The sequence below is a fragment of the Phyllostomus discolor genome, chromosome 3, assembly GCF_004126475.2.
Source record: "Phyllostomus discolor isolate MPI-MPIP mPhyDis1 chromosome 3, mPhyDis1.pri.v3, whole genome shotgun sequence".
NCBI classification, from domain to species: Eukaryota; Metazoa; Chordata; class Mammalia; order Chiroptera; family Phyllostomidae; genus Phyllostomus; species Phyllostomus discolor.
The window spans coordinates 209274245-209299491 of NC_040905.2; the positions used below are offsets into that span (position 1 = coordinate 209274245).

The window sequence follows — 25247 nt, forward strand, 5'->3', positions numbered from 1 at the left end:
CGGGTGGGAGGAGAGGGCAGGGGGGTTGAAGAGTCAGGCAGCCCCCGCAGGGCCCCGTTGCCCCTGGAGGGGTTTGAGCTCTTTGCTAAGGGCCATGAGCAGTCCTCACCTCACCCCACCATGACTGTTCGTGCCAGGCATTTTGGAAAGGGCCACTGAGTGCAGAATGGTTTCCAGGGGGAAAGCCAGGGGATGCGGGGAGCTGGGCAGTGCAGGGGCCCAGGTGAGCGGTGCCGGCACCTGAACCAAGCAAGTGACAGTGCCTAAGGGAAGAGGTGGCCTCGTGCAGGGGACGCCAAGGGTGAGGTGATGGGCTGGGCCAAGAGAAGAGGGGCTTGTTGTCAGTGACACCCAGGTCTCCAGCACGAGGGACCGGGTGCGCGGAGGTGCCGTTCGATAGAGTGGAGAGGCCAGCAGAGTGGGAGCAGGTCCGGGGAAGAGACGGAGGCTGTGTTTCGGACAGACGGACTGTGGGTCTCGGTGGGCGGTAGAGGTGCGTGCCGGTGTTCCAGAAACTGGGAGGAGGAAGCAGTCCGTGTGGTCAGCTGCCCTCCTGGGTGAGGAGGAGGCGTCCGTTGAGGGAAGTGGCCGGGAGGTGCTGGTCTCGGCAGGAGCAGGTGGGCTGCAGCGGCCTGGGCCTGTGTGGAGCTCTGCGCGGAGAGAGGCAGAGCAGAGCACAGAATCCCCTCCCAGAAGTCTGCAGGGGGCGCTGCAGCTGGGGCCCCGCAGGGCAGGCCACTTGGTGTTTTGTATCTGAGGTCGGGGGAGAGTTCAGTCCTTTGGAATGTCAAAGGAAGGATCCAGAAGAGAGGGAGGTTGGCCGTCCAGGGAGGGCAAGGGGGTGGCGCTTGAAGCCCAGGGGTAGTTCCGTCGTGAGGGGGGCCCCCCTCTTTCACCGCGCTGGGCGGGGAGACCAGAGGCTGGCTGCGGGGGCAGGAGCTGGAAATGGGAGTTCCGGGCTGATGGCTTCCGTGTTCTTCAGGAAGTATCAGGGAGGGGGTGCAGGCCGGGTCCCCAGGAGGGGGCATGGGAGAGGCAACCACACATCGATGTTTCTCTCCGGCTCTTTCTCCCTCCTTTCTCCTCTGTCTAAAAATAAATAAAATCTTTAAAAAACATATGTGTATTTATTTTTAGAGAGAGGGCAAAAAAGAGGGAGAGAAACATCAGTGTGTGGTTGCTTCTCGCGTGTCCCCAGCCTGCAGCCGGAGCATGTGCCCTGCCTGGGAACCGAACCAGCAGCCCTTTGGTGCTCAGGCCGGCACTCAATCCACTGAGCCACATCAGCCAGGGCTGGGAAAATAAAATCTTTTTTTAAAGAAAATCAGGGAGAGACCTGAGGCCTTCCACTGCGGGGCCATTGGCCGGGAGGTGGTCCTGCCTGGAGGGACGCTTCCACTGGGCCTGGTGGAAGTACTGGAGCCAGGCGGGCGGCCTGCCCCATCGGTAGGCAAGTCCGCTCCGTGCTGGGCCCCACCCCTGCCCCTCCCAGTGGAGACGGTGTGCACAGACTTAGCCCTCCTCCCTGACCCGGGGAAGTGGCTGAAGGGAGAACCAAGGGTGTTGCAGGAAAGCAGGCTCTCCTGGTGGGCGGTGAACGAAGGGGAGCTTGACTTCCTCTCCAGCCCTGCCTTCCAGCCCCAGGAATTCCTCCTAGGGGCAGGCTCCGTGCCGATGTAAACCTCAGGACATCCTCGCGACCCGGTCCGGATGAGGGCCCGAGGTTCCGGGAGAGTGGCCCGCCTCAGGTGGATGGCGGGTGTCCAGCCACAACCCTCCGCCGGTGCTTCCAGGCCCCTCCCCTTTACCGCCCTCTCCTGGGAGAGGCTGGAGACCCCATTCCATCTCAGCCGGGCCGAGGACCCCACTCCGCCCCAGGGGAAGGTTGCGTCCCCTGCTGTGAAAGGGGTGCCTCCTAGCGTGGTGCCTCCTAGTGTGGTGCCTCCTAGTTCTGCACCTCAGTCTAAGAGTGGACTTTGCTCTTCCAGAGGGTCGAAGCAGTGCGGTGCCGGCGACAGAGGCGAGGGCGAGGACGATGACGCGCGGAGGACACCGAGCTCGGACCGCAGCGGGATGGCGCGCCCAGGTCAGGAGGACCCCTTCCGCGCCCCCAAGTCGGTCTTGCTTTCAGGCCCACGAGTCTCCTCGCGACTCTATGAAGTTCCGTCTGGACACGCCAGAGGGCGCCCGGGGGACGGCGGCGGCGCCGGGGAACCCGGGCCCGGCCGCGAGGATCAGTCCTGCCCCGCGGGGTGGGCGGCCGAGGTCCGAGGCCAGACGGAGGCCCTGAGAATCCGGACTCTGGGGTGTCGGGCGCTCGGTGGAGCCGGTTTCCGGGGGCTGCACGCTCAAGGATTTGGAGTGGAGCGTTCGCAGACGCCGGGACGGCTCGGATGCCGTCACCCCACACTCTCCCCTCTGTCCCCCTCCCTCCTCCCGCGTGGAGCAGGGAGGGGGCTGCTCCCGGGTCGCGTCTGGGGCGGGTCTCCGGGCCCTGGCCCTCCCGTGCCTCTGGCCGAGGAGAGGACACTTGAAAACCACCGTATAAGGCGGGGAAGTGGGAGACTACTTGGGGGGGGTACGCTCCCCCCACCCCACTCCGGGCCGCCTTGGCTCCACCCCGGCCCCGGGCCCCGCCCCGGCCCGGCCGCACCGCCCACTCCCCTCGGCTGGGCCCGGAGCCCCGGGGGCCGCCGCCGCCGCAGCCCGAGCGCCCGCCATGCGCGCTGCCCCCGCCGCCCCGCTGCTCCAGCTGCTGCTCCTGCTGGGGCCGCCGCTCCAGGTCACCGGCGTTGCGGAGCCTCCGCCGCCCATCGTGGTCATTGCCATCCTGGCCCGCAATGCCGAGCACTCGCTGCCCCACTACCTGGGTGCTCTGGAGCGGCTGGACTACCCCCGGGCCCGGCTGGCCCTCTGGTGAGAGACCCCGGCATGGGCACCCAGTGGGCGTCTGCCCCCCAGCCCCATGGGGCCATCTGCTTCCCTTCCAGACACCACCCAGACAGGCTCCTCCCCTGGCAGACAGTCCTGCACGGCCCCTGGCCCCAGGCTGCACCCGGTACCCCTTGGCCCCCCTGACAGACCTCTGTCCCAGGCCTTGGGCTGACTCTAGGACACCCACCCTGGCCCCTCCTCTTCCTCTCAGGACCACCTCTGGGTGCAGGCTGGGCCTGGCCCCTCTTCTGTCAGTGCCCAGACTCAACCCCACAGACCTGTGGTTGGCTCCACTCGCAGTGGAGCAGCTGACTGGGAACAGCTGGCGTCCCCTGGGGCCCGAGGTGGCAGGGATCTGCAGGACTGGGGGTTCCTGGGCAGCAGCGGGGGTGCTGTCAGCCCCGGGCTCCGGGCTGCTCCTCAGGGGAGTCAGACCCGACCCCTCCCCCTGGGCTGGTCCCAGACTCTGTCTCGAGAGGGTTGGTCCTGCCAGCTGATGGCAGGGCCCCTCTCTGGTGTCCCCGCCCCCCACCCAGGCACCCCCACAGGGCCCTGGAGTCAGAGGCCACAGTCTCTGGAAGCCAGGACAGGGTGGAGCCCCAAGCTGAGGTTGGGGATAAACTGAGGGAAGTGACCAGCTGCTCCTCACAGCGCACCAGACTCGGGCTGGGGGTGGGGCCGCGGCCTGGGGAGGCTGCCCACAATGACCACAGTTTGGGAGCTGTGAGTCCCACCCCTACGGGACTTGACACGTAGTGAGTGTTCATTCCTGGGGAATTGGCTTAAAGGGCCAGTGTCCCCTAACGCCTGGGCTCGCAGCTACGCCCCCCGCAGCCCCGCGCAGTCATGGGAGAGGAGAGGAGAGGCTGTGTTCTGTGACATACGTTCTGTGGGCCATCGGCACTTCTCGGGGACACTCGGACGGTCGTTTGGTCCTCATGGCGACTCTTGGGCAGAGAGAAGCACCAGCTTTTCTGTCCAGCCCGGACTCAGGGGAAGGGGCCGACCTGTGACCACCCGGCAAGGAAGGTGGGGAACCAGGCCACGGGGCAGGTGCACTCTTCAAAGCCGAAGTGCTTCACGTCTTCCCAAACGCACGCACCTGGGTTCTGTTGTCTCAGCCCACTGGGCTGGCCCCGGCCCCGGCCGGGCGTCTTACAGTCACAGAGGGAGACACCAAAGCCCAGAGAGGGACGGGGACCTGCCGTAGGCCGCACAGTGGGTCGCACACCTGTCTGTGACGGGGACTCGGCTGCCCACTCTCAGACCCTCCTCTGTGACGCACCTGTCGCCCCTGCCCCCCGGAGAGCCGGCCAGCCTCGAGGGTGGCGGCGCTCCGCAGGCCGGGGCTGCCTCGGGGTTCGGTCCTTCTGCGTCCGCACCCTCCTCCCTTCTGTGTCCCCAGGTGTGCCACGGACCACAACGTGGACAACACCACAGAGATGCTGCAGGAGTGGCTGGCCGCCGTGGGCAGTGACTATGCGGCCGTGTTCTGGAGGCCCGAGGGGGAGCCCAGGTGTGGATCTGGGGGGGGGGGCTGGGGGGAGACGGGCACCGGCTGCGACCCAGAGAGGAGCAGGGGCAGCGTCCAGGCCAGGCTGCTGCCCACTGTCCTGCAGAGAGGGGGAGGCGCCGGCCCCGGGGAAACACCTCCCCTCTGTACCCCGCAGGCCCTACCCGGACGAAGAGGGCCCCAAGCACTGGACCAGAGAAAGGCACCAGTTCCTGATGGAGCTGAAGCAGGAAGCCTTGGCCTTCGCCAGGGGCTTGGGGGCCGACTACATCCTGGTAAGAAAGCCTCGCCTGTGACCCTGCGACCCTGTGACCCTGCGACCCTGCGACGGGGCTGCCCACTTGGGCTGGGCCCGGGCCCTGGCAGAGATGGTGGTGCGGCACCTCCCCTGCGGCTCGCACCCTGCACCAGAAAGCAGGCCGGATGTTGAGCTTTGCTCTCTCAGGGCTGGAACTCAGACTAGAGACTCAGCCGGGATCCCTGGGACAGAGACCCCGGGGCACACCGGGCCTGGGTCCCCGACCCGGGGCCCAGCAGAGGCCTGCGGATCCGCTCCCCGAGTCACTTCTCAGAGGAAGGTCTTAGGTCAGCAGCTCAGGTCCCCTCTCTGGACCCGCTGCTGAGCCAGCACCCCAGACTCGATCCTTGGTCCGGAGGCAGCTCCCCTGGTTTGTGTGTTAGCCCGCTCCCAGGGGACCCCACTGGCTTCTGGGAGCCACCCCAGTGGGTCTCTGGCAATCTGGAGGGATCCCGCTCACGCGTGACTCCCCGGGGCGCTGCGGCCCAGGCAAGGCTGGGGTCCGTGACCTGCCCCTCCTCCAAGTTCGCAGACACAGACAACATCCTGACCAACAACCAGACGCTGCGGCTTCTGATGGAGCGGGGGCTGCCTGTGGCGGCCCCGATGCTGGACTCGCAGACCTACTACTCCAACTTCTGGTGCGGGATCACGCCGCAGGTGAGGCCGGGGAGGGAGGGGGCCCCAGGAAGCTTGGGGTTGTGGGAGGAGGGACCCGGAGAGCAGAGGGCCTGGAGGCCTCGGGGTCTGCGTGCTGTGGCAGGGAGCAGGGCTCTTGCGATGGAGGGCGCCCCTCACCGCCCCTCACCACCCAGAGCACCCCCTTCCCCAGGGTTACTACCGCCGCACGGCCGAGTACTTCCCTACCAAGAACCGCCAGCGCCGGGGCTGCTTCCGGGTCCCCATGGTCCACTCCACCTTCCTGGTGTCCCTGCGGGCGGAGGGGGCGGCCCAGCTCGCCTTCTACCCCCCTCACCCCAGCTACACCTGGCCCTTTGATGACATCATCGTCTTTGCCTACTCCTGCCAGGCCGCTGGTGAGGACAGCTCTCCCCGATCATTCCCCGGAAGCCTCTGGGCCTTCGCACGTGCTGTTCCCTCTGCTTCGCATGCCCTTCCCCACTCCACAGTTCATCTCGTTAACTCATGTTTGTCCTTTGGGTCCCGTGGAGCCTTTCTTGAGCCCGCTGCTCCAGTGGGTTTGATCCTGCTTCTGGCTGTCCGCCTTGTGGCACTTTTGTGGATTCCTCCGCTAGGCAAATATTTGTGGTGTGCGTACCGTGTGCCAGAGGCTGGGGAGAGGGTGGTGAGTAGGAGCAGGCAGCCCCTGCCCTCCCGGAGCCTCCGTTCCCATCATTCCCGGGGGCACACAGATCAAAGTCCAGTCACAGCTGTGACAGGAAGGACAGCATCTTGGTTGTGGGTGCTCCGGGGGCTAGACTAGAGCTGGTCTAATCTGGGAAGGCTTCCTGGAGGATGTGGACTTTGGGGCTGAGATCTACAGTATGGGCGGGATTGCCCCAGCCTGGTGGCTCTGTTGGTGACAGCGTTGTCCTAACATGTTCCAGCTGCGGGTTCGATCCCCAGTCAGGGCACATAGAAGACTCGATGAACAAATACATAAGGAAGTGGAACAACAAATTGATGTTTCTCTCTCTCTCCCTTCCTCTCTCTCTCAAATCAATTTTAAGCCCTGACCAGCGTGGCTCAGTTGCTTGAGCATTGTCCTGCAAAGTGCAGGGTCGCCAGTTTGATTCCCGGTCCGGGCACATGCCCGGGTTGTGGGTTCAGACCCCAGTCAGAGCTGATACAAGAGACAACCAATCGATGTCTCTCTCCTTCTCTTTCTCCCTCCCTTTCTCCCTCCCTTCTCCTATTTAAAACAAAAAGGACCTGAGGGGGCAGGGGACACAAGAAGACAAGTGGCTGAGTACAGAAAGGGGTGGGGGCCAATGCAGGCCAAGGCGGGATGGGCAAACCGTGCCCCCGGGTGCGGGCCTGGTCGGCAGGCATCTGGGCTGTAGCCTGGGAGCTCCGGGCAGCTGTCGGAGGGAGGGTCCCGGGACAGGACCTGAACCCTGAAAAGCTCGTTGTTGGTCGTTTTAAGGTAGAAGTTACCTGACAACGTCTGGGTTTGGAGGAGATGAATCCAGGTCCAAGGAAGAGCCGTAGACGAGACGGAGGCAGACACAAGTGTTGGGGTTCGGTTCTGTAGACGGTCCCGCAGAGTGTCATTTGGGGCATTGACTGAGGAGGAGGTAGGGGGGCAGGGGGGTGGGGCAGGACCTGAATGTCTCTGCTGGCAGTCAGGGTCAATGAGAAGAGCCAGCTTCACCCAGAGGTGCTGCACCTGAGCAGGCAGGGTGTGAGGGGTGGCCGGAGAGCAGAGCATCGCCATCAGCTGTTCTGTGCACGGGGTGTTGGCGGTGTCTGCGGTGCAGGTGTGCAGGAGGGGAAGAACCACGTGCAAAAAGTGAATGACACCAATACGTGGAGAAAGCGTGGGAAGAAGCAGCAAAAGCCCTTCTCGTTGCTCCCGCTGCGTGGAGTGTGAGCCCCAGTGAGCTCACCGGCGGCTGGAGGAATTCAGTGGATGGTGGCCTCGCTCCCGTCCACCCCCAGCGACCCATGGAGCCCCCCCCCCCCCCCCCCGCTCCAGGCTAGGCTCTGCTCCACGCTGGGCGTGCAGTTAACTGGTACGCAGACGCCGCGCGCCTGCCTCCGAGGAGCTCACGGTCCACAGAAGATGAAGAGTAAATCAATGATTGCAGTAAAGGCGGCGAGTCATGGAGAAATACAAGTCTGCCGGGGAGGACGACATGGAGGGCGAGGGAGGGTGTGGGGTTAAGTGTGAGGCTCAGGGCCGGACCTGGGCAGCGGTGGGCGGAGGCTGGGGTGTGAGACGATGGCCCCACCGGGCGGCCTCCGTGGCCGGAGTCACTGGCTGGAGTCTCAGGGAGTTTGCCTGCTCCTGCGTCACCCTGGCCCCCAAGGGTGGGGACTCAGTCTGTCTTGGCACCCAGCAGGTGCTCTAGGAACCTCTGTTAAATGAGCAACCCACCTCAGCAGAAAGCTCCCTATTTATATTTATATTTATATTATTTGATTCAAGCCCTTTCTCCGGTCCCACAGGCAGGGACACCGAGTCCCAGAGGGGACTCGCACTGGGACGCTGGCAGGACCGGCCCGGGGCCTCTCAGCTGGGTCCGAGAGCCCTCCCCGCTCCGCCGGCCCTCACCGTGCCTGTCTCTGCAGGGGTCTCGGTGCACGTGTGCAACGAGCAGCGCTACGGGTACATGAACGTGCCGGTGAAATCCCACCAGGACCTGGCGGACGAGAGGGTCAACTTCATCCACCTGGTCCTGGAGGCGCTGGGTGAGGACTGGGGGCCCGGGGGCCCACCTGCAGCTATTGCTCCTTCTCCAGGGCCCCAGGCCATGCTGGGCCTCAGCCTCCCATCCGTGTGGTGGGGTCTGTGGTCTCCAAGGGCCCTGGCAGCTGGGCGTTCTGCCGAGGGAGCAGGGGTGGGGGCAGGGGAGCTAGGACTCCAGGGTCACTGCTGGTGAGAGCCGTAGGGACTCACGATTGGGGGTGCTTTCCTCCGCAGTGGACGGCCCCCCGATGCGGGCGTCGGCTCACGTGTCCCGGCCCCCAAAGAGTCCCACCAAGATGGGGTTTGATGAGGTAAGTTCCCTCCGCCGGCAGGACTGGGGTCGGGAGGTGGGTGGGCTCTCCCCGTGGGTCCTCGCCTCCCCTGTACCCGAGCCCCACTCCCACCTCCCCTGCCTCCTGCAGATCTTTGTCATCAGCCTGGCCCGCAGGCCCGACCGCCGGGAGCGCATGCTGAGCTCGCTCTGGGAGATGGAGATCTCTGGGCGCGTGGTGGACGCCGTGGATGGCCGGTGAGGCCCCAGGGGTCCACGGGAGCTCCCGGGGCGTGGGGAGAGCAGATGAATGAGTTGAGTGAGTTCCCTGTCCCGGGAGGTATTCAAACAGGGCCTGAGAAATGGTGTCCCAGGGCGCCCCAGAGCAGACAGAACCAGGACGGGACGCCCGTCCTCGGCCCACCGGAGCGGGGAGAGTGCGGCGGTTAAGGCCCGGGAGCTGGGGCCGCTGAGCCTGGGCTCCAGCCCTGCCACTGGGCAGCTGTGCGGGTTCGACAAGCCGCCCCCATCTCCCAGCCCTGCCGGGTGTATGGCCAACCGCAGCGTCTTCCTCTCAGGGGGTTGTGAGGGGTTGGGGCCCGACTCGGGAAGTGTTGCAAGCCTAGGTGTCTGCGTGATAATGATCAGGGTCATTCTTCTCCAACCTGGACTTAGGTCCCTGATGGGTGGGGTGGCGCTGACCGGTCCTGTGCCCCAGGGGAACCCGGGGTTACTCAGCCCCACGAGCGCGCTGCTGTTTGCTGCACACACCCCAGCCCTTCCGCCCACAGGACTCCCACCCTCTGCTTGGGGCCTCTGCCACGTTCCCCGTGTGCATCCTGGGGTGCCTCCCCCCGAGGCTGCCACCCCCTCCCCTGGGGGCCCCCCTGCCCGAGGGGGCTACGGTCTCCCTGACCCAGTCACTCTGATGGCTTCAGGCCACACGAAGCAGTAACGAGGCTGAAACCTCCTTCCAACCAGGCGCCAGTGTGGCCGACCCCACACGCACCGGCCAGGCGCCCCCGGGTGGGTCCCTACTGGCCACCCCTCACCCCTTCCCACCTGTCTCCCTCAGGACCCTCAACAGCAGTGTCATGAGGAGCCTCGGTGTGGAATTGCTCCCTGGCTACCGGGACCCCTACTCGGGCCGCACGCTGACCAAGGGCGAGGTGGGCTGCTTCCTGAGCCACCACTCCATCTGGGAGGAGGTGAGGACCCGCCCCTCGGCCCCTGCGGCGAACCGCGGGTGAATGATACATCAACAAAGATGACCAGCGGCTTTAAACCTCCTGTGTGTCCAGCCCTCCGTCTCAGTCCTTCCATGGTCTCTGCTGAGCACCTACTGTGTGCTAGGAGGTATCCTCTCAGAGATGAGAGGTGAACAAGAAAAATGTAGCCCTGGCCCTCCTGGGGCTCGGGGACCCGAGGGACCGTGGAAATCAGGAAAGGACCCACTTGCCACGGAAGGGCGGGGCACGGGCCGCTCCAGAGTGCGGACTGGCCTGGACTTCTGGCCCGGCACGGGGTCAGCATGGGCCTCGCCGTGGCCAGGCCACGAGAGGCGCCTCCTCAGCAGAAGAAAACAGTAGGAGCCAAGGCCCCGAGGCAGGGAGGAGTTGGCTGTTCGGGGCTGGGAAGGAGAACAGCCTGGGCGCGCCTTCGGCCAGGGCTGGGGCGTGGGCAGCGCTGAGAGGCCGCCGCTGGGACCCCCAGCCCCCGGATGCCGCTCCCTGCAGGAGGCGGCGCACAGCCGTGCTCCTTGCTTTTTTCTGCTGTGGAGAAACCACACGTGTCTGAGCTTTAGTCCCTTCGTTTTCCACGGTCTCCGAACCGGCTGGTGGGTGATGTGCAGGGCACCGTTCACTGAGCCGACTTCCTGTTCTTTGCACATTTGCAAAAGCTGCAGAAAGTGCTTTTTCTTCGGGTTGTTGGGGGCTGGGGTCTCCCACACCCCTCCCAGCCCGGCTTCCTTTAGGAAAGCTCAGGAGGCGGAAGTAAGGACCCGGGCCCTGGCGTCCAGCAGGTGCAGGTTCAGATCCTGGCTCCGCCACTTCCCGTCCGTGTGTCCTTGGGCGAGCGGGCCCTCCTCCCCAAGTCTCTGTCTCCTGACTGCAGTACCGGCCGTCGTGTGTGCTGCCCCCCGAGGGTCCCTGGAGACGGGCAGTGGCTCTGCGCCTGGGATGCAGTAGCACTCGCTGAGTGTGGCATGGGTTCTGACCGCTGTCTTGAGTCTAACATGGGGGGCCTTGAACGCCAGAGCGAGCGAGGCGTTGGGGTTTCAGTGCCCCCCCAGGCGGTGGGAGCCCCAGCGGGCCCCGAAGCAGCTGAGGGGTGTGGCCAGGACTGAGCCTGTTGCACATCACGGAGGCCAGGGAGAGCGTCTGCGTTAGCCAGGTGGAAGGGGACGGCCCGAATCTAAAGAACCGCCCCCCCACCCCACCTTCTACCACAGGTGGTCACCAGGGGCCTGGCCCAGGTCATGGTGTTCGAGGACGACGTGCGATTTCAGAGCAACTTCAAGGGGCGTTTGGAGAGGCTGATGGAGGAGGTGGAGGCCCAGAAACTTCCGTGGGACCTGATGTAGGCAGCCCGCCTCCCCCCTCCCCGGGGGTGAGGGAGAGGGGCGGGCCTCTGGGGGCTGCGTCCTCCTGCGTGGGGCCTGCCTTCCCCCACGCTGGTCCTGGAGGACGGGGCGGGGGGAGGGGGTGCTGGGACGCACCAGGACCTGTAGTGACTCCTGGGACCCTTGACATAACCTACAGCTACCTCGGCCGGAAGCAGGTGAACCCCGAGAAGGAGGTGGCCGTGCCGGGGCTGCCGGGCCTGGTGGTGGCCGGGTACTCCTACTGGACCCTGGCCTACGTCCTGAGCCTGGCTGGTGCCCGCAAGCTGCTGGCCTCCCGGCCCCTGCACCGGATGCTGCCTGTGGACGAGTTCCTGCCTATCATGTTTGACCAGCACCCCAAGTGAGTCTCCGGTGGGGGCAGGGCAGGCCCGCCTCAGCAGGTAGCGTGCCCCCGGCTGGGCAGGCGGGGAGGCTGAGGCTGGCCAGGCTAAGAACTTCTTCCGGGTCATCAAGGAGTAGTTGAGCAGTCCAGCCTCGCCCTGGACTCTGGACAACCTAGGTGTGAATTCTCTCTTGAATTCTCTGCTGGCCATGTGGTTTTTATTAAGGTACTTCCCTGTTGTGGACATCAGGTTCCTCATCTGGAAAGTGGGGTTAAGAGAAACCATGCCTTTCTTTTCTTAAGACTTTATTTATTTATTTTTAGAGAGGAGAAGGGAGGGAGAGAAACATCAACGTGTGGTTGCCTCTTGTATGCCCCCAACGGGGGACCTGTCCCCACAACCCAGGCGTGTGCCCTGACTGGGAATCGAACCGACGATCCCTTGACTTGCAGACCGGCTCTCAGTCCACTGAGCCACACCAGCCAGGGCAGAAACCATGCCTTCCCCTGGCCGGCATGGCCCAGCTGGAAGTTGGACCACCGTCCCATAGTCTGAAAGGTCATGGGTTTGATCCCCAGTCAGGGCGAGAACGAAATGGCAACGAATTAATATTTCCCTCCCACATTGATGTCTCCCTTTCTCTCTCAAAGCAATGGAAAGAGAAAGAGTGAGAGAGAGAGAGAGAGAAACTATGCGTCATGTTTGCTGTGAGGTCTGGACGGGGAAGGCAGTGAGGGGCTGTGACCAAAGAGGGGCCTGGCTCCAGGCCAGAGTGAGGTCTGGGTCGGGGAGGGGGGCTCACCTCAGCCCCCTAAGCCTCCCCCCCTACCCCACAGCGAGCAGTACAAAGCGCACTTTTGGCCTCGGGACCTGCGGGCCTTCTCTGCCCGGCCCCTGCTGGCCGAGCCCACTCACTTCGCGGGGGATGCCGAGTGGCTCAGTGACACGGAGACCTCCTCACCCTGGGACGACGACAGTGGCCGCCTCATCAGCTGGAGCGGCTCTCACAAGACCCTTCGAGACCCCCGCCTGGACCTGGCCAGCAGCAGTGGGCACGGCCTGCGTCCCCACCCCAGGGACGAGCTCTAGGTGAGGTCGGGGCTCGGAAGAGGCCCCGCCCCTGTGGGCCTGCGGGGGGGTGGGGGGGCGTTTCTCTCTGCTTTCACGGCCAGCTCTGCGTCCGTGTCTGCCCGGGTCTGTTTTCGGCTTCTTAGCCGGGTCTGTCTCCTCTCTTTCCTCCTCTCCCCGTCCCCCTCCCTGACCCCGTCTCTGTCTGTTTTGTGTTTTCGGCTGTCTCTGCGGTTCTCTCTCTGCCTCTAGCTCTCTCGGTCTGTCTCTGTCTCTCTGTGTTTCTCTGTATCTGCTGGTGTCCCCCTCTGACTCTCCGTCTGTGCCTCTCACCGTCCAGTTCCAGTGGTCTTCTCTCCTCTTGCCTCCCCTGTCCCACCAGGTCCAGGCGGTGACTCCAGAGGAGAACCTAGGGGGAGGAGGCCGGAGCTGTCCAGGGAGCAGAGCTGACGGTTGGTGGCAGGAGACGCCACCAGGAACCCCAGAGCCATGGGAGACCTGGCTGCCGCCTCAGGCATGGCCACTGTGCGCTCTGGTGCCACCTCTTGGTGGTAGAAACCAGAGATGCGTCCCCTTCCTCCATCTCCTCGTGGAAGCCCAAGGCTGGCTGGCCTTCTCCCCGGCCGGCCCGCCCACCTCACAGCCCGGCACGGGGGAAGGAGGGAGGCTCAGGCTGGGCCCTGCCCTCCCTGAGGACCCAGCTGCTGGGGCCCCTCCACCCCCTTCTACCTCCACCTCAGCCCACCCCCCGACCCCCGGCTCAAAGCCCGGGTCTCCCCTGCCAGGGCCCACGCCTTCCCTGGCCAGCGGGAAACACAAGGAGGTGGGCGGAGGACCGAGCGCCCAGTAGGTCCTCAATAAAATCCAGCTGGTGTTTGCACTTTATATTTTTTAACTCATGGCTGAGCCTCTTTGCTTGTTACAGGGCCTGGGACCTATGGGTGAGCAGTTAGGTGGAGAGACAGAGGGGAGGAGGGCAGCCTGGAGGCAGAGGTGGGCCCACCTGGCTTCTTTGCCTGCTGGTTGGTGCAGTGCAGGTGGGAAGAGAAGCCCGGTCCACAGGGGATGCACACCCATTGGGACCGCCATGGTCACAGACCCAGGGTTTCTGATGCCTCCTGCCTTCAGATCTTCACTGTGGGGCTGGAACCCCTCTGGTGGAAGTCTCTGGGGGAAGATCCAGGGCTCCCCTGTGGCCCGAACCAGTGCAGCCACCAGAGGGCGCTAGGCAGCAAAGCCTGGACCTTGTCGCTGGTATGGGACAGATATCGGGAAGGGAGCCTGGGGCTTCTGAAATCTGACCCTGTGCTGTGAGTTAGCCCCCGCAGCTCTGCATGCTTCTGCTCTTCTGCTCGGGACCTGCAGGCCTTGCTCCACCACCCCACCCCGGACCCCTTGGAGTCGAGCATCTGGGCCTAGCAACTGCCTCCAGTGCTTGCACCTGGGCAGCTGGAGGGGTGGGGAGATGGCTGCCTGGGCCTCCACCGGCACAGGACTGTGATCAGGCACAGGACTGTGATCAGGCGGCTCTGTGGTTCCCTCCGCAGAGGAGTCCTTGGCAGCCCCTTGATGTGGTCTTGTAAGCACTGGGTCCTGGCAGAGCCGGACAGGTACCCGCAGAGGCCGCGCCCTCCTTCGCTTTGTCGTGGGGATGAGGTCCGGCTGGCCGGGCTCTGGCTCTGGAAGCCGGCGTTGCTGTGAGAAGGGCGTTGGGCCAGAACTGGGGGGGTGATGATTTGTTTGTTCTAAGAGTGAAAGCCACTGATTCTGGGTGGCCATGACCTTGAACAAGTCACTTCCCTCCAGGTTTGGGGTACCCCCCTTCATTCTTTTTTTTAAGGGCATTTTTAAAAAGATTTTATTTATTTATTTTTAGAGAGGGCAGGGGAGAAAGAGAGAGAGAGAGAAACATCAATGTGTGGTTGCTGGGGGTCGTGGCCTGCAACCCAGGCATGTACCCTGACTGGGAATCGAACTTGTGACACTTTGGTTTGCAGCCCGAACTCAATCCACTGAGCTACAGCAGCCAGGGCTCCCCCTTCGTTCTTTAGACGAGCACCTCCTATGGGCTAGGTTTAGGTACCAGAGATACAGCAGTAAGTAAAACAAACCAAAAAAAAAGATTAAAAAAAGTCCCTGACTTCATGGAGCTGACATTCTGGTGAGGGAGCCAGAGAAAAAAGCAAGTGAAAACGAGAGGATGAGCGCCCTGGAGGAAAACAAGGGCGGAGACATCGAGTACAACCTGAGCAGCTAACACCCGAACAAAGACCTGAAGGAGGTGACGGGGAAGCTATGGGGAAACCCGAGGGAAGACCAGTCCAGGCCGAGGGAGCAGTATGTGCAAAGGTCCTGAGGCAGGAGCAGGACTAGCGGGTTCAAACGAGAGCCGGAGGGCCAGTGTGGCTGGAACAGAGTGAGCAAGGGCCGCAGCAGAGAGGACTGGGAGGCCACTTTAGCTTTTACTATGAGAGAAGGAGGCCCCCATGAGGGTTTGTGGCAGAGAAATGACTTACACTTCCATGTTTGTTCTGGCTGCTGTGCCAACAGTGAACTGTGGGGCAGTCCAGGGTAGAAACGGGGATGCCAGTTAGAACCCATTAAAATAATCCAGGGGAGACACGATGGCAGTGACTCAACAACCAAGTTGTCGACAGTGGGGGTGATGAGGCAAAGCCCCCCCGAATTTCAAGAGAGGAGGAGGCTTTACAGACACCGAAGCCACCCCCCTGGGCGCCGCCCCGGGTGCTGCCCCAACCAGACTCAGCCCCACTGCCGCGTTCTGGGACGTGCTGGCCGGCCCTCCAAGCTCCTTGCAGACCGACTTCCAAAGACAGCAGGACCTTTCACGCCCTGAGCCCTGGTGAGAAATAACTTGGCCATGACGACCCCTGCTTTCACGGAATTCTTCTGGGACGTACGTGCCAGGGCGGTGACTTCACACACCGCCGTGGCACTGGCGGGGGGAGTCCACCTGCCGCAAGAGAGATGACGAGAATTTCACCCTGAAGCACATGGGTGCTGGCGCCTGGTGTCTGGCAAAAGCTGGACCAACACAGACGGTTCCAGTTTCTCCTCGGTGCTGCCAAGCCCGAGCGGCGGATGGCAAGTGCGTGGCCTCCGGGCAGGTGAAAAGGCCATGAGCCCTGCGGGAGCTGTGCAGCGCCTCAGGGCCGGGAACCACAAGGCCGGTAGCTGCTGCTGGCTGTGTGTGGACAGCGCTGCCGCTGGCTTGTGCTGTATCTCGACCGCCAGAACGGGGCCCAGGAGGGCGCCCCCACACCTGCCGCTCACAGCACCCCACTGTCCTCCTTTTCTCGCTGCAGCTGTTTGGGTTCCGTGCTGCCTTTGTCCAAGTCCATGACCTTGGACCGAAGAGTTAAGTTTATAATTGTGAAATAACCAAACAACAACGAAGAGAGAGAGAGAGGGAGAAAGAGGAGAGAAATTGAGGACAATGCCAACGTTTTCGGCAGAATTCCTGGGAGAATGGGGAAGACGATGGGTGAGGCTGGTTTGGGGGCAGGTTAGGAGGTCACTTCTCCACGTGCTGCAGTTGACACCCAGGCACGGGTGTCAGGCAGGGGGTGGATTCTCGAGTCTGGAACACAGGGTTCAAGTCTGGGCTGGAGCCGGAAGCTCAGAAACCCGTCCTGCCCCAGAAGTCTGGGCCCCAAGCTGCACACTCCACCACCGGTTGCCTGGGGAGCTTGTTAAAACGCCGATTCCGGCCCCTCCTGTCTCCCACTGCGAGGTGCTGATTCAGTGGGTCGTGGGTCAAGCCTGACTGTGTTCGAACCAGGCCATCCCCGGTCATTCCGAGGAGCTGACAGGTTTGGGAACCATGGCTAACTCTACAAAGTAACGTTTGCTGTGATGATCTTTGACAACGTAAACAGTCGTGTTGCCACCGCCACTGGCACAACCTGCAGCCAGGGAACCTGCGAGCTGTATAATTATTATATAACGTCTCTCCCCCCCAGCTCCCCTACACCGCTGCTCTGCCCTCAGCTCCCTCCGCCCCCTCCAGCCCTGGAAACCACTGGTCTGTTTTCTGTCCCTATGGCTTTGCCTTTTCTAAACTGCCACAGGGAGGGAATCACATAGCGTGTGGTCTTTTGTGCTGTCTTCTCTTTTATCCAGTGTCATGTTTTATTTGGAAGTTTTATACCAGACTGAGCTGCACCAACTCCCCTAATGCTTTATACTACAGTTTCTAATCCGTATATTATGAATAACATGGTATAAAACTTTCATCAAGACTTCCACACCCCCCACAGCGCCCTCCGACCACCCAGAGGCTGTGCAAATATTTTGGTTTTCCGTGAGTGCCCCGCCGTGAAGGTCGGGAAACCTTGTCCTGAGGCACACCTGCTGCTTGCAGGTGGCAGGGGTGACAGAGAGAGTGGGCACTCAGTCAGTCATGAGTGGTGGACTGCTTCCACTCTGCCCTGTCCCCCGCCCAGGTTGATACGGCTGTGTGCAAACCAAAGGGCGGGGGGCTGTCGTATGAGTGAATGGTGGTAGCTTTTCGGCATCAGCTGTTTGCCAGCTGTTTTGCCTGGTCAGGGGGATCTTCGACTCCCTTCTGGTTTCTCGGCCGAACTGTAGACACAGGAGAAGGGCCCCAGTCCCCACCCCTGGGTGGTGGCAGTCTCTGGTGTGGTCTTTTATCTACAGCATGGGCCCTGGGGCCAGAGAAAGCCGGTTTGAGTTCTGTCTCTGCCCTTCCTAGCCCTGTGACCTTGGGCAGGTGTCCCGACCTTCAGCCAGCCCTCCGGCAGGTCTCACTGGGTATCGCGAGGATCCATGAGCTAATGCGGGAGGCACGGTGCTGCACAGAGGAGTGCTGCATTGACGGTCGCTGGCATCACGGGGACCTTCCAGACGGTGACAGCACAGTGACATCAGGTGGACCTGGGAGGTCTGCCCGAGTCAGAGCAAAGAGCGGGGACTGCGAAAACCCACGACCTAACTTGCAGTTCCACCTTAACTGCCACTTCGTGATCTGGGTCTCTTGAGCCAGGTCCTTGTCCTCTCGGTAAAATTTGTCACGTTTCCCCTCTGTGAAATGAAAGGGCACAAGAGTTGCCCCCCCCCAAGATGCCTCTCGATGCTCCGGGCAGTGGTTCTCAAACTTTAGAGGGGACCCGAACCCCCTGGAGAACTTACTAAGACACAGTGGCTGGGCCCACCCCCAGGGCTCCTGACTTGGTAGGTGGGGGTAGGGTCCGAGAATTTGCGTTTCTAACGAGTTCCCTGGTGATGCGGGTGCTGGTGGGGCAGGACCACCGCCGAGAAGGGGCACTCCCGTGCCCACCCAACCTCAGAGGCAGGGCCAGTGAGTGCCTGGTCAGAGGGTCCAGGGGGCCGCACCCTCACAGGGCCCGGGAGAACTTTCTCTTCCAGCAGCACCCAGGTCCTGAAATCTTTCACGTCACCCAAAAGAAAAAGCCAGGCTCACTCTGGAGCACGGACTCCTTCTCCCCAGGGCGGTGCGAGGTAGTTTCATCAGGTCCCCGGAGGAGCTGCTCCCGGCCAGAAACAACCGGTAATCAGGCCCTGGGGCCAATGGGGAGTCTGGAGCCGGAGGGCCCAGGGGCTCAGGGGCCCAGGGGCGGGCGAGCTGCGCCAGGGCTGGGTCCCGGAGCTGGGGAGGCAGCTCCTCCTGCACCCGTGGGGACTTCTGACTAACAAGGGAAACCTGCGTTCATCGTCCCAATTCAGAAAAATAGCAGAAAAAGAAAATTGCCAGTGTCAGCATTTTGAGCTAGGGTCTCCTGGTTTAAAGCAGGTCGGTCTCCTTTGTTTCTTTTTTTTTTTTTTTAAGATTTTATTTTATTTTTAGAGAGGGAAGGGAGGGAGAAAGAGAGAGAGAGAGAGAAACATCAATGTGTGGTTGCTAGGGGTCATGGCCTGCAACCCAGGCATGTACCCTGACTGGGAATCGAATCTGCGACGCTTTGGTTTGCAGCCCGCGCTCAATCCACTGAGATACGTCAGCCAGGGCTTCTCCTTTGTTTCTTAAATGGGGCGGCGGCCTGTTAGCGTCTGTTTTATTGCGCATCTTTAAACCGAGTATCCTCACTATGTTGTGGGCTGAATTGTGTCCGTCCTCCCCCAGTTCAGATGTGGAAGTCCTGACCCCCAGAATCTCAGAATGTAACCTTATTTGGAAACAGGGTCGTTGGACCTGTAATCATTTAAGGTGAGGTCATATCGGAATAGCCCCTAATGTAGCATGACTGGCGCCCTACCTGGTGTGGCTCAGTAGATTGAGAGCTGGCCTGCGAACCGAAAGGTCACTGGTTCGATTCCCAGTCAGGGCACGTACCTGGATTTTGGGCAAGGTCCCCAGGATTGTGAGAGTCAAATGTTCAATGTTTCTCTCCCTTCCTTCCCCTCTCTCTAAAAATAAAGAAATAAAATCTTTAATGAAAAGAGGACAATAGCACTCGTAGCCTGAACTTCCAACAACTTCGGAGGGAGCTGGCCCTGCCCACACCCTGACCTCAGACTTCACCCGCGGGCCTGTGAGAATGCATTTCTCTTGTTTCGTTCAGTCTGCGGTGCCTTGGCGGCCCTTGTAAACAAATACACGTTACATGCTATCTTTTGAATATACACTTCACGATAAATTTTTCTAAGTGCTAAAAAGAACAGATAATAGCATAAGAAATACTCGTGTACCTTCTGCCAAAATTTGCAGTCTTCTTCTGTGTGAATTTATATCCGCACATGTCCTACCCCCAAACTCCTACATCGGCTTCACCAGACACCCCATTCTATTACCGTTTTTTCCAACCACTATGTCATGATTATCTTCTCCAACAAGTCTTTGATCTGTTGGTTTTCTGACTGGAAACATATTCCTTTGCAAAAATGCTTAAACATGACAGAAACTTACAATTTATAAGTGAAAATCTTCCCCACCTCCAGCTTTTTTTTACATGCAGATACGAACAGGCACAGGATTTTTTCATGCAGAAATAGCATCACGGCCAACTTCCAGTATTTTGTGGCTAACAGCCTTGCCTTTTCTTTTTCTGAGCTAGATTTTAGAGATCTTTCCATGTCTGAACGATTGAGGTCTTATTTTTTTTAAAGATTTTATTTATTTATTTTTAGAGAGGGAAGGGAGGGAGATAAGAGATAGAGAGAGAGAGAGAAACATCAATGTGGGGTTGCTGGGGGTTCTGGTCTGCAACCCAGGCATGTACCCTGGCTGGGAATCAAACCTGGGACACTTTGGTTCCCAGCCTGCGCTCAATCCACTGAGCTACGCCAGCCAGGGCCTGAGGTCTTATTTTTAATGGTTCTGTAGTATTCCCTTGAATATACATCACATAACTTATCAAGCACCCAACTGATTTTTCTTTTCCCTTTTTTTTTTTTGGTAAGGGACAGACATTGATGTGAGACAGAAACATTGAGTGGTTGCCTCTGTATGCACCCAGACCGGTGATGCAACCCTTAACCCAGGCATGTGCCCTGATTGGGAGTCGAACCGGCAAACTTTTGCTTTGCAGGACAACACCTAACCCACTGAGCCACACCAGTCAGGGCCGATTTTTCATCCTTCCACAAATCTGAGTCATTTTAATGAGGCCTCAGGTTAGAGTGTCCCGCTGCCCCAACCTATGTTCTGTTTTTTATTTTTATTTTTTAACTATTCTGTATTAATTGCGCTCGTCACATCCTTGCACCAAATTCCAGAGAGAACTCCTGTGCACAGGGCGCGTGCTGACAATAAAATGCATATTGGCTTTTGCTCCAAACCCCTCAAAGTTTCCCGGTCCACAAGGCTGGGTCATGTGGAGGTTTCTTTTTGCCTGGCCCTCAGGCAAGCTTCAGAAGACTCCCTTCTGCTTTTTCTCTAAGTCTCTCACCCCCTTGAGAAGGTCGGAAAGGGTCAGTTCAAAATTACACGGACCCCTGGCTGGTGTGGCGTGGTGGGTGGATTCCCTGGTTGGGGCACACGCCTGGGTTGTGGGCCAGGTCCACAGCCGGGGGCGTGCAAGAAGCAACCGATCTATGTTTCTGTCGTGCATGGATGTTTCTCTCCCTCTCTTGCCCTCTGTATGAAAATAAAAAAATAAAGTCTTAAAAGAAGTAAAAAGAAATATCAAATAAATAAGAAGTATTTAATAAATAAAATGAAATAAAGAGTAGCCACCGCTGCGAGAGGCAAAAATTTGTGGGTTTGGTCTTTGCAGAGTCTCAGATGGTTGGGTCACAGGGATTGGGGATCCATCGCATGGTCAACAGGGAGAAGATGAACGGGCCGAAGGGAGTGAAACGCTCCCTAACACTGAAAAAAATGGATATAGTAGGCATTAGACTGTGAGAGCAAGAGAGAAGCAGGTTCTGTTTGGAGAGTGGGGGGTCGGAACTTAAAATCTCAAGGTGGACCAGTTGTGTGAGCCTGGCAGTGCATGGCTGAGGTGACAGGGGCGGGGAAGGTCAAGGAAATGGGTCTGTCAAGGAAATGGAAGCCAGGTAGGGGCAGAGGAAGTTCAAATCTCCAGGAATCCAGCGAACCTCTGTGAGTCACGTGACATCTCCTTCTTGATTGGCTGACAGTGAAGCATAGTTGAGAAGATGGCGGCTCTGAGCGCGCCTCATTCGAGTAGGTCTGTACACACAGGTGCATTCCGTGTGCAGGATGGCGGTGAGGAGCGCGGGGAGATCACACCCTTCCTCCTGTATGGACAGATACACAGGCGAAGGGGAGAGGCTGAGTGGTGAGCAGAGGCCGTTTCCATCTCCGTACCAACAGCAGGGTAGAGACAGGGCTGGATTCCCAGAAACAGGGCGCAGCTCCGGCCACTAACTCGTTCTGTGCCTAGTTTCCTGAAACCTGTCAAATGGGGCAGGTTAGAGCTGTGGCGCCCCTCTAAGTTCTGGGACTCGAGAAGGACCGAAGGCAGGCAAAAGTGACAGAGAGGGCAGCAGGGCCAGAACCTTTGGGCCTGCCCGGGCAAGGCTAGCTGGTAGCGTCGCGCGTATCCATGGGGACGAGCCGCGTGGCCCGGGGGTGGGCGGAGCTTAGGACGGGAGGGGGCATCTCTGTGACGCCAGGGGCTGGGCCTAAATGGCGAAACCCGAGAGGCTCACCGGGGGGTTTGAACTGGCCAATGGGCGAGCTCCCGACCGTGTGTCGGAGAAGGAGGCGGAAGCGGGGAGGAGCCGCCGCAGGAGCAGGACTACATCCGCCGCGGCGTCTCCATGGCACGACCCTGGCCGCCGATTTCAACGACTTCATAAGAAGGCGTTTCTGGGCTCAGCCGTGTCGCTCCTGGTGAGAGGCCGCCGGCGGGCGGGACCCAGGGCGCTCCGGGGCGCCCCGCGGCCGCCGCCGGGGCCGGTCCCCGTGGGCGGGGTGGCCCTCGCCGTTCGCCGCCGCCCCTGCCCTCTCCGGGTCGCCCCCGGCCCGCAGTCCTCTGGTGCGCCAGTCCGCTCCCGTCAGAACCTGGACCCCCGCCCCGCCCACCGGCGCGGGCCGTCTCCTCCCGCTAACTGGCCGGCCGGCCGCCTCCGTCCTCACCTGGAGACCGGCGGGGCTCGGCTCGCCCCTCTGCTGCCCTCCGGCGGGGCCTCGCCCCTCTCTCTATGGGCTTACACTAGTCCCCAGCTCCCCGCCGGTGGGTAGTGGTCCCTGTTCTCCGCCGACGGAGACTGGCCCCCCGCCCTCCTGCCTGCCTGTGGGCGTCGCCTGGTCTGCCCTTCCCTCTCCGGGGGCCTCGTCCTGTCAGTTATTTGCCCGATCTTCGTGCGCAGCGCTGTCCGCTGGGGGCCGCCTCCGGGGCCCCGACCCTGCTGGAGCGGGTTCACCCGCCCGAGGTCCGCTCCGCGCACAACCGGGCGTTTAATCCGCTCCAACCTGGAGACTAGATCCCAGCAGCCGCTGCTGCAACCGGGAGGATTTTCCCTCCGCTATCGGGGGCACCCACTCGTGGCTGAGCGCCCCCTTTCCCCCCGGTTGCTTCCGCTTTCCTTCCTTCAAATACTATTGGTCCTCATGGAGAGTCGATTCAGCCGGGAACGCCCCTTCTCCTAGGAGACAGTTGCCCTGGCCCCGCCAGGACAAGCCCCCACAACCCTCGCACCCTGCGCCGGTTTTGGCCCTTTCGGGCCCACTTGGGGCCTAGCGGTTCTCTCCCGCCCTCCACGCACGTCAGCTAGCACCTCAGGTTTTCCTCTTGGTGGCCCCCCACCTCCCTCTCGGGGCCTGGGCGTGGTGGTCCTCTCCCTCTGAGTTCCGCCTCCTGTTCTCCCTGGAGAAGGGAGCTCCCGCTGCGCCCCTCGCCCACTGACCAGCGCCCACCCGCCCGCCGCCCGCCCCGCAGGTCGCTCAGCCTCTCCTCTCTCCCCCCACTTTGGCAGGACAGTTGCTGTGCGACTTGGACAGTAGAGAGGAGCGCCTCCCAAGTTTTCATCCACCTGCTACCCCCAAAGCTTCCACCCTCCTCCCCTCAGAGAGGACGTTTGATGCCGGGCCCCTGAGAGTCTCATTGACAAGCCCCTCTGGGTCCCCCTGAACAGAGCCCACCTTTGCGGCTTTGATGCCTAGTCATGTCTGCCTCATCCTCGGGCGGCTCCCCCAGGTACTGCCAGTGGGGGGGCGCCTCCCCTGGAGGGCAGGGAAAGGTGGCTCAGGGGCCCCCGGGCCGGGCTTGCTTGCTGGAGGCTTCTCTGTTCAGCTTCTCTGTTCAGTGTATTGAAAGTCTGCACCAAAATACTTGGAAATCATTTTTAAAGGGAAGGAGGGGGAAAAAAATGCGTGCACATGGCCCCAGCTCTGCTCCCCTCCCTCCCTCCCTTTCTCCCCCTCTTCCCAGTTGTCCCAGTTGTCCCAGTTCCTGGTAGCAAATTGGGTCACTGTTGTCGTCTCAGTGGAGGACAAGGCTCAGGTCCTTTTGAAAGGAGGCCGGGCGTAAACAAAGGGCGAGGATGTAGGGGATGGATGTGGCAGTTAGCAAGGTGTTGCTGGAAACCAAGCGGTTTGAGGGGAAGGCCGCTGGGGGGAGAGGTTCCCCAGCTCTCCTGGCTCCAAGTGAGCAGGAGTGTTCTAAGTGACGGTGGGTGGGGGGGGAGGAGAAGAAACCTGCTCAGATTTAGTATTCCTCAGCTGAAGGATCAGGAGGGCTCCGTAAGCACTTTTTCTTGTTTATCAGGGTGTGCTATAGGACAGCAAAATGCTGGCTAAAAAGCTCAAGGATTTTTGTATTGCATTTTTACGTTGCACTATTGCCCCAGGTGTTTGTGGGGAGGGTGAAGTAGTGTTTTGGGGCTGTCAGAAGGCAGCGGGATGGATGAAATGAACTTTTCAGGTAGCTTCCCATCCTGGAATTCCTGGGTGTACTGCTGCCAAGTTTTGGAGATGAAATGTTTGCTACATTTGCAAATCTGGTGATGGGGCTGTTTATGTATAATATGAATTACGTATGGTGTTTTTATTTTTATTTTTAAAATATTTTACTCATTCATTCATTCGTTCATTCATTTATTTTTAGAGACAGGGGAAGGGAGGGAGAAAGAGAGGGAGAGAAACATCAATGTGTGGTTGCTTCTCGTGCGCCCCCCACTGGGGACCTGGCCCGCAACCCAGGCATGTGCCCTGACCGAGAATCAAACCGGCAACCCTTTGGTTCACAGGCCAGCGCTCAATCCACTGAGCCGCACCAGCCAGGGCATCACCCTGTTTATTAAGAGGTTAAAGAGTAGCAAGTGGGCTGTTTTGGGAAACACTAATTTTTCATCCTGGTAGTTGACCATTTGACTGTAATTTTATGAATCCGAGGCGCAGGGACTTTGCTCCAGAGCTTGTTGCCCTGGCCCCTTCTGTCACTCGTTCCCTGGGCGTTTGTCCGGAGCCGTCTCTGCTCCAGGCACCGTCCTGGGCGCTTGCACCCTTGGCCACATGGGAACCTTGGCTGCTGCTCCTGTGCTGCCTGCTTTTTGTCACCTGACAGGATGACACCTGGGCTTTTCAGCAAAAGGTCACAATCCGTATGATGCGATGGCAGGTTAAAAGGCCAGCCTTGTGAGCGCCCACCACCCCTGCTTCCATCCCACCGCGGGGCACACCATGCATGCCTGGTGCCCACGTGAGGGGAGCCCAGTGACCCCAGGCTGGTTCTCTTCACTGTAACCGTGTTCCCACCACACGTAGTACGTAATCCTGGGAGGTCTGAGAAACAGAAGAGCCCTAAGTGTCTGCTTATAATCCGGTCCTTGTGCCTGGGTGCAGGTTTCCATCGTGTGGGAAGAACGGAGTAACAAGTCTCACGCAGAAAAAGGTCTTGAGGACACCCTGCGGCGTACCCAGTGTGACTGTGACGGTAGGTGGCACGTACAGGGAGCAGCCCTCCGGTCTGAAGCCCTGCCAGAGACACGCCGCCGCCCCCGCTTCCAGGAGCCGCCTTCCCCTGCCGGAGAGCACAGCAGCCTGACCCTTTGCTCGGGGCCTTCATCCGTGTCCTGCTGGTGGATTGGGATTTTTTTTTTTTTGCTTGTGGCAAGGCTGCCAGGTGTGAGGAGGTTGTCTTAATCCTTCCAAACAAATTCCAAAACTTTTTAATAACAAAAAGAAGAAGAAGATTGGAGAGGGGGCTAGGGGCTGATGGTGAATGCGGTGTATGTAGCTGGGGTTTTGCCTTGCTTGTATGTTTTTTTACGATCGATACAACCTTCTCATCTTGGCATTCCCTCCAGCTCTCTGTGTTCATCATGCCTTCCCTGCCCGCTGCCTGCTTTATATTGCACCCTAATGCTGTGTGTTTGCCCTGCTAACACGCATGTGCAGTGCAGATTACAGTGTAAAAGGACGCACCTGCTT

At 60.4% G+C, this 25247-nt stretch overlaps 2 protein-coding genes and 2 long non-coding RNA genes across 15 annotated transcripts in view; 3 read left to right on the plus strand and 1 right to left on the minus strand.

Moving 5' to 3' along the window:
* Positions 1-1983: 1983 nt before the first annotated feature.
* CERCAM (cerebral endothelial cell adhesion molecule) lies at positions 1984-13301 on the plus strand. 2 transcript variants are annotated; one of them, XM_028516794.2, is made up of 13 exons: positions 1984-2916; positions 4340-4450; positions 4605-4722; positions 5271-5405; positions 5578-5782; positions 8001-8120; positions 8353-8429; positions 8541-8647; positions 9465-9597; positions 10842-10969; positions 11152-11355; positions 12175-12427; positions 12789-13301. In XM_028516794.2, exons 1-12 carry the CDS (start codon positions 2720-2722, stop codon positions 12425-12427), a joined length of 1788 nt encoding a protein of 595 aa, XP_028372595.1. In that variant the 5' UTR covers positions 1984-2719; the 3' UTR covers positions 12789-13301. The 2 variants fall into 2 exon arrangements, with proteins under 2 accessions (XP_028372595.1, XP_035878207.1); XM_036022314.1 differs by having other exon boundaries at positions 1989-2086.
* A 5596-nt stretch (positions 13302-18897) lies between these two features.
* On the plus strand, positions 18898-19795 carry LOC118499360. Its single transcript, XR_004901873.1, has 2 exons — positions 18898-19495; positions 19707-19795. It is a non-coding gene; the product is annotated as an uncharacterized LOC118499360 (long non-coding RNA).
* Positions 19796-20623: 828 nt separating this feature from the next.
* On the minus strand, positions 20624-22784 carry LOC118499826. Its single transcript, XR_004902375.1, has 2 exons — positions 21954-22784; positions 20624-21259 (listed from the first exon to the last, which is right to left on the minus strand). It is a non-coding gene; the product is annotated as an uncharacterized LOC118499826 (long non-coding RNA).
* Positions 21529-25247, plus strand: part of ODF2 (outer dense fiber of sperm tails 2) — a 30222-nt gene continuing 26503 nt past the window's right edge. For 4 of the 11 annotated variants that reach the window (XM_028507417.2, XM_028507425.2, XM_028507434.2 and 1 more), the window contains exons 1-2: positions 21529-21707; positions 24660-24750. In XM_028507417.2, coding sequence (XP_028363218.1) covers positions 21544-21707; positions 24660-24750 — 255 coding nt within the window. In that variant the 5' untranslated portion in view covers positions 21529-21543. Of the gene's footprint in view, positions 21708-22792; positions 23014-24659; positions 24751-25247 lie in introns of those variants that run through there. The other 7 variants (XM_028507442.2, XM_036022317.1, XM_036022318.1 and 4 more) reach the window with 5 other exon arrangements.

Excerpts from the sequence above, each read along its gene's own strand:
- CERCAM (XM_028516794.2), top strand. The coding sequence starts at position 2,720 with ATGCGCGCTGCCCCCGCCGCCCCGCTGCTCCAGCTGCTGCTCCTGCTG. Across the intron at positions 2,917-4,339 it reads CGGGCCCGGCTGGCCCTCTG|GTGTGCCACGGACCACAACG; the intron begins GTGAGAGACCCC and ends CTGTGTCCCCAG. Across the intron at positions 8,648-9,464 it reads GTGGACGCCGTGGATGGCCG|GACCCTCAACAGCAGTGTCA; the intron begins GTGAGGCCCCAG and ends TGTCTCCCTCAG.